Source organism: Primulina tabacum, chromosome 1 (assembly GCF_025594145.1).
Source record: "Primulina tabacum isolate GXHZ01 chromosome 1, ASM2559414v2, whole genome shotgun sequence".
Lineage (NCBI taxonomy): Eukaryota > Viridiplantae > Streptophyta > Magnoliopsida > Lamiales > Gesneriaceae > Primulina > Primulina tabacum.
Window position 1 is genome coordinate 1374111 of NC_134550.1, and position 8249 is coordinate 1382359.

The following is an 8249-nucleotide window of genomic DNA, read 5'->3' on the forward strand; positions in this document are numbered from 1 at the left end:
GTGAAGGAAAAGTTTATAACATTCCCCTCAGACCACAAGCTGCCCACTAGGGAGGAATTGAAAGGAAGGGATTACTGTAAGTACTACAACTCCTTCAACCATAATACTAATACTTGTTGGGCTTTCAAGAATGTCTTGCAGGAAAGAATCAACAAGGGTATCCTGAAATTCCCCGAGAAAAAGGAAGCAATGATAGTGGATGAAGATCCTTTTCCCCCGATAGCCAATGTGAACATGAGCAGTACTGATTTGCGCTTCTTGATCAATGAGAGGAGAAGGAGTGGAAACAGGGACATGTCCATTAGGCCAGGAATTACTATAAAGAAGTGTTGGGTGCCTCGAAAAATGATGTTTGAGTTTAGGGAGAAGAAAACAGAAACTTTTCATGGGAAAGATCGCTATTACAGTGGGGAGGATCTGCATTATACTGGAAGGAATATGAGGTATGACAGGGAATCCATGGCCAAAAGGCCGGAGAACCAGTACCTCAGAAGGAGCCCATATTCTTGGTCGAGGAATAACGAGAGAAGAAGTGGCCAGCAGTCATGTCATAAGATAACACAGAGGCCATCTCTTCTGAGCACCGATAAAAAATATGAGAGGAATTCCCGCTTTGTTGTTCCTCCCAGAGCAATCCCTGATGGTGTATGGAGGCGAGTAGAACATCCAAAATTCCCAAAGCCTCTTTCTAGAACCCAAAAACGACGTTTGTTGAGAGAAAAAGCTGCTGACCTTAGGTCTGGGATGGAGGAGTCGTTCAAAGAGAAGAAAAAATTTGGGAGGAAGGCTACTGAAGATAATGAGGAAGAAGATGATGATCTATTATCGGAGGAAGACAGTGAACCAGTCAAGAGGGCTACTTTCAAAGTGGGGCATATTTTGATTTCATTTGAGTGTGCCACTGGCTCGTTAATGTTGCCAGAGGAATTCAAACACAAAAGGATGTGTGAATCCGAGGTGTTCGCTGGAAATCAAAATGGTACACAACCTGTTCAGACTGATATTTTGAATGAAAGCGTCGGTTTTTTTGTCGATGAAGAGAAAAGAGTATTGATGAAGCGACCCACAAATGAAATGACTCAGCATATCAAGCCACTCTATATTGTAGCGCATGTGAATGGAAAGTCGTTGTTTAGAGTGTTAATAGATAATGGGTCTGATGTGAATATTTTGTCGTACAGAATTCTTCAGAAATTGGGGAAGAAGGTGGAGGATTTGATTCCCACCGAAGTTTCCGTGGCGGCTTTTACTGGGGAGTCTACAAAAACTTTGGGAGTATTGCCAGCAAACATCACTGTAGGGTCCCGATCTTCGTTGTCACCCTTTTTCGTGGTAAATTCCAGTGCAAGTTTCCACGCTTTGTTAGGAAGGGATTGGATTCACTCCAATCATTGTGTACCATCATCTATGCACCAGTTGCTGTTGATGTGGAAAGGAGATGAGGTGGAAGTGGTACAGGCTGATTCACAGCCGTATCAATCGAATTCCAATGCCATGGAAGCTAGATATTATGATGGAGCATTTTGTCCAATCAAGTTTTGTAACTACAAGATGCATGGACAACCAGGAGCAGTGTACATGGATACTCAAAAGGTTAAAGAAATAGTTGAGAAGGTTCTCAAACCTACTGCCATGGTCTCTCCTAGACCCATGGTTCGATCTATTATCGAGGAGGTCGATGATTAAATTCACTAAGGAAGAGATGGAAGTGGCTGCAACTTCCGAGAGGAAAGCCACTTTGCAGCAGCTTGTGAACAAAGTGCAGCCTCAAGAGTTGTGGGATATCGATGGGGCTGGAGCTATATTTGAGGAGGAATATGGATGTAGCAAGGAAGAAAAGTTACAAATGGAGGATTTAATTTTAGCTCCGGCTCAGATGAAAGATCGACAGCCGGAGACATAGGTTTTATAAAGATGGAATAGATGAGAAGTATTGTACAAAGTAGGCTGGATAGCCACTTTGGCTAATTTTGAGATATTGACTCGTAGAAAGTTTCTGTAAATATGCGAGGAATAGGCTTTTAAGCCATTCTTTGCTGAATTTGTTTGTAAATATGGATGGAGCATTGTGAATAAATAAAATCATTGCTCATGGAATCCTTTGCAGCTGATATGGTTTTTGAGAGGAATTATGTGTTGTCTTGATAGTCGAATTGATGACGTGTAGAGCACGTTTATTACGTATTCCGATACTTTGATGTTGTTTGGAAAGTATGGGTGATAGTGAGCAATGGTGATCGCATATTGTGATAATATTGAAGAAAACAGGCTATTTAGCCGTTGTTTTTAATTTATTTTACAGAAATTCGGGCAGAGCTTCCCTTGTAAACGTGACATCCCAGAAATACAAATATGTGCAAACACCTGTGGACAAACCCAAGCAATAGATATAACATAATTCCATCAACAAAGTTCGATTTCCAGGTATTATCCAACATCCAAAATCCAACATTACGCCAAATCATGGCAAAGAAATACAACCAATCAAAAGATCTACCACAGAGTGGTCTGGTCCGAACATCAAACAAAATACTAAAATGAAATGTTAATGGTGGTGCGTGAGCATTCAAGAAAGGTCAAGATGGCGCAATTCCTCCCACTTGGACAGACACTCTGCACGAGTATGTTATGCTGCTTTCAAGGGGTCTTCCCACTGCTGGTAAGCATGCTTTGTTGCACCAGATCATCACCCAAGTGCTGGATATTGGCCTTGAGCTTATCGGAGAAAACTTTCAAGGCTTCATTGTCATGCAGAAGGGCCATCATGTTGGTTTTATGTTGAGCGAGTTCGGCCTCCAATTTCTTTACCAGCTCTTCCTTGGAGTCAAAGTTTGTATTCTTCTATTGGAGAGTTGTTAGGATAACCTTTTCTCTGCTTTGAAATCTCTTACTTGAATCAACGTCTCCGAACAAATGAGGCTTGAATCCTGAGAAGCTGAAAACATTGAAGGTAGATTATTTAAGATATCATGCAGTGAGTGTTGCTCATTAAAAACTCATTCAGACATATTCACAAACACCTCGAGTGCAACATGAAAATGTGACACATTCTACAATGTTTTTATGATGGAGGATTGAGAAAAATGACAAAATATACCTACCTTGAGAAGGTGTGGCTTGATGCGAAGGAGGTTGACGATTGCAATTTTCAGAAACTTGGATGTCATCACAATAACGATATAATCGGCGGTGGTATGGGATATGTGATCTTCGTGAGCAGTTATTAGTTGTCTCAAGGCGAAAGAGGATATGTTCTGAAAAGCAGTGAAGAATTGGAGGATCTTGGGGGAGGAAGGCAAGGAAGAAGTTTAGGAGGAAAACCACACTGCTATCTTTTCTTTTTTCTCCTCCTCTGCCTCCTCATCATATATGTCGTGTTAGCATTTGGGCCCAACTTATAAATGGGCTAATACATTAGAATTATTACGTATATAGCCAAATTGGCCCATGGGCCAAATTGGCTACGGGGGGCAATTGTTTGGCCCAAATCAACTAAACAAGGACCCAACTTGGCTGGGAGCAATTTAATTAAGAAAAATCCATGAAGCCCAAACCACAGCCCAATATAAGAAGCCCAAGTGAAATTGCAGTTGGCCCAATGAAGAAACGTAGTATCAGTTGCTGCCATTGCCCGATGTGGAAGAACGTGGAGTGATGGGGGAAGGGAAAACTGCTGTGCAGAATATGACAAAAGTGAGGGAAGGAAATCAGAAAAGGGCTCCCAACAAATTCACACAAAAAATCTACAGCAACTTCTCTGCAACTTTACTTTCATATCAGCAATCGTCTTCCATATATTTCAGATGTTTATTCCAGTTTCTTGTAAAAACTTTGTTCGAATTTATAACGGCATAACATATGTTGATGTTGTTTATGAGTTCTCCCTTTAATTTCATTATATTCGTCTTTTCAAGTTCTTATTTTTGGAGCCATTTTGAGGGAATTAGAACGAACGATCGAATCAAGATTCGCAGCGTTTGATTAGAAGTCGGATTATTTCACAAATTTGGCACGAACACGTGGCTGGCACGCCCGCAAATTTTCGAGCCAAACAATATATTTTAATCATTGGCATAAATTAAGATTTATTCTTATCACATGAGCCATGTAAGATATTATTATTGTTAAATAAACAATATCCGTTGGATTTAGTGGTTTCGGGCAAAATAAGACTTAAACAAAAAAAAATTCAACTTGTTTTGTGAAAAGCAAATTTTAACAAATTACATTATGAAACACAAAATATATCATCTTACAATACTAAAATTGTACTTTTTCCAATTACTTAATTATGAATAAGTTTAATTTATAACCAAATTTTTTGTTATAGCCTATAGTCATGATTTGACAACAAACATGTTTAATTTTAATTTAAATTAATTTCTACTTGATTCATTCGTATAAACAATACATGAATCAAACATTAAAGTTTTACCATATGTCTGAAATTTTGAGTTTAATGCGCGCGCGCATATATATATATATATATATATATATATATATATATATATATATATAAGAACTATTGAAAGTGGAAATAAGGGCGAATCCCTAAGTTGTGGTCGGTATGAGTTTATAAATTACGTTTTTTATTAATTAATTTTCTTAATCACATCAATAGTCACGTGGCACACATGAGGATTTGAGTTAATTAGGCTCCAAAAACCACATGCCAACACGCACGTGACATAATTTAATTTTGGTGACCACCTTATATAAATAATTACATAGTCACCTTATATAAATAATTACATAGTTATTACTAAATCATGCTCTACTAATTCTTGATGCCAACCTCATTCTTTATTTACCCTATTCTTAGACTCCACCCATGTTTTTGACTCAATTAATATAACTTTTTTGTTTAGAAACTAAATTATTTTTTCTTTCAAACATGGTTGTGAAGTTGCTTTTGTTGGGTTGTTTAGGCATGCCTTTGTCGACTTTGATTATATGTAACCACATTCTTTACACACACACACAAAATTGTTATTACGATATTTCGATCATCTGGATGTTTTATCATGTAGAACGGATAGTTTCGGGTTATAGAATTAAAATTCTTGGATGATTTTTGTTCTCCAAAACATCACTTTCTGAAAATCTCCCAACTCCCATCAGATCGAATCATTTCTTCATAATAAAATGGAATCGAACAACCACCAATATGTATATGTGCAAAAAAGGAAAAGGGTGAGATGCTAGCTCGTCCAAAGACGAAGATACTCCGACATGTATATTGTGATGGAGCTGAGGGCATTTTAGGGAAACATGATTTTTTTCCTTAGTTACTTTAGAAAATATTTGTTGCCTTTGTTGCCTTAGTTACTACAATTGATTCTGATTCACTGTCGGTCTCGCCTTTCTTTCTTTCTTCACATGCAATTAATCCACCGCCATGTGCACTCTCACGTTACACATTACTCTTCCCCATAACCAACATTCACGTGCCATCCATCCTTGATATACATATATATATGTGACATATATATATATATATATGTATATCAATATATACATACATACATATACATTATACTATATATATCAATATATACATACATACATATACATTATACTATATATATGTATATGTATATCAAGTATATATATATTGAGCATACATATATATTATACTATATATATGTATATGTATATCAAGTATATATGTAAATAACACAAACCTCACACATCATCAAAACGATCCCGTCTCTTGTGAAATGACTAAAATACCCTTATTGTACGACGTCATAGATTTGAAAGAAAAAAAGGATAATTATTTAGACAACGAGAATGAAGTTCGATTAGATATATAAAATGGGATATTTAAGTAAAAAACCAAAGGGTTACCTCGGTTTCACATGTGCCATTGCAGATGGGGCAGGCTTTCTATGCGTAGATTTCGTATTGTTCGCAAGCTGTACCGTTTTTCGGCCATAAGAGCACCCGCAATGGTGGGTGTTATAACACCCACCACCTCATCAAAAATCGTAGGGTCCACATGCCACATACATATTACATTAACACATCTATTCTCCCACATTCATTTTAACATTCACACTCATTATTTGTAGGTCCTGCTGTCCACTCATTCATCTTATTCTTACTTTAAATTAAATAAATTCAATTTCAAATTTTTTAAGAAATTTAAATTATTATTATTTTATATTAATAATAATATGTTTTTATATATTTAGTACGTAAAATAATTTAATTTTATGAGTGTCACTTATTTAAAATTAAAAATTTATTATAAAACTAAAATAAAACGGTACAACATATAATAATAAATAACACTTGCATAAAAATAAAAAAAATTAATTAAACTTAAGAGAAGATGCAAAATACTAATTCAAGGATTGTTGTTGTATTGTGACCAAATATGTTCAACTAAGTCGGCACGAAGTTGGTGATGCACATGAGTGTCACGTATTTCGGAATTTGTTCGGAGATATTCATGAAATCCTCGGTTTGAGCCCTGGATGGGTTGTGCGGGTTCGTCACCTTCATCGTTGTACCAATTTGTCACGTGAATCCCCCCATCTTCGACAATCATGTCATGTAAAATAATGCATGCTAACATAATATATTTTAACTTTTTTCTGTACCAATAACGAGCTGGACCTCTGACAATTGCCCATCGAGCTTGGAGCACCCCAAATGCTCGTTCAACATCTTTTCTTGCAGACTCTTGTCTTTCCTTAAAAAGCCTCCTCTTTGAATCCTCCGGGAAAGGAAAAGCCTTAACGAAAGTGGCCCATTCCGGATATATTTCATCTGTTAAATAATACCCCTTCGTATATTGAGTCTCGTTGACCATAAAATTAATCTCTGGTGCATTTCCTTGCAAGACGTTATTGAATATGGGAGATTCTACAACACGTTAAGATCATTACGTGAACCGGCGACACCAAAGAATGCATGCCATATCCACAAGTCTTGAGACGCGACCGCTTCAAGAACGATTTTCGGTGACCCATGGCCTCTTGTAAACTGGCATTTTCAAGCAACTGGCAATTTTTTCATTCCCAGTGCATGCAATCAAGACTGCCCAACATTCCAGGGAACCCGTGCCTTTCATCATGCATTTGAAGAAGACGTTGAACATCATCAGCATTTGGCCTTCTCAAATATCGATCACTAAATAGTTCAACCATATATCCGCAGAACTTGAAAAGACACTTGATGGCAGTTGATTCACCAATGCGTAGGTACTCGTCAAGATTGTCGGCCGGGACTCCATACGCCAATTGACGAATTGCAGCTGTGCATTTTTGTAGTGGTGACAAGCATTTTCTTCTCGCAGCATCGTCCCTTTGATGAAATACGGTGAACGATCCACAAGTGCATTCACTATTCGAAAGAATAACTCTCTTCGCATGCGAAATCGTCTTCGAAATATTTGATCTGGATACACCGGGTTTGTGGAGAAATAATCAATGAAGAGCCTCGCATGCCCGGCTTCACGATTTCTTTGGATGAACCTTCTTCTTCGCCGCATCACGTTATTACTTTGATATGCTTCAACTATTTGTCGACTTCGTTAAAGTATCAATGACATTAGCTCTTTCCCCGGATCATAATCTTCGTCATCAACTTCAACTTGGACTTCGTTTTCACTTGTCGAGCTAGAGGTTGAACTACTGGAATATTGAGACATTTTGGAGTAAACAAATTCAAGTGTATGTGTTTGTCAAATGGTATGTTTGTAGAATGAAGAATTGTATAGTACAAGGTGTCTATGTATATTGAAATTTGCAACGGCTATATTCCAACGGCTACTTTGCAACGGCTATATTCCAACGGCTACTTTAAACCAACACATTAAATAACATTAAATAAGGAAACAACGTTTAGCGACGATTTGTGGAATTCCGTCGCAAATAGCGAAAAAACCGTCGCTAAATGTCCAATTTTATTAAAAAAAATAACCGGACAGAGGGGCGTTCATAAAATATAATTAAAATAATTCAAAACACGCGGGGCCCGCGTGTCAGCAAATCAGCGACGGTTTCTAAAAAGCCGTCGCTCCAATTTTTTTAAAAAAATAAAAAGAATTGAACGCCCCATATAACGCTCACTCACAATGGAGAGGGTATAACACTCATTTAACACCCCATTGTGGGTGCCTTAAGTGTTTATTTTCAGCTGAGATAATTTGAAATTACGAAAGCACCCCTCCATGCATGAAAAAGTGACAATGACTCGTGTACAAATTGAAGATATATATTATTATTATTTGAAAAATG

The 8249-nt window shown here is 37.3% G+C and overlaps 1 protein-coding gene across 1 annotated transcript; it reads right to left on the reverse strand.

Moving 5' to 3' along the window:
- Nucleotides 1-6352: 6352 nt before the first annotated feature.
- Nucleotides 6353-7660, reverse strand: LOC142543185 (uncharacterized). Its single transcript, XM_075650681.1, has 3 exons — nt 7560-7660; nt 7049-7407; nt 6353-6873 (listed from the first exon to the last, which is right to left on the reverse strand). The coding sequence occupies exons 1-3, from the start codon at nt 7658-7660 to the stop codon at nt 6353-6355; spliced, it is 981 nt and encodes a 326-aa protein (XP_075506796.1).
- Nucleotides 7661-8249: the final 589 nt, after the last annotated feature.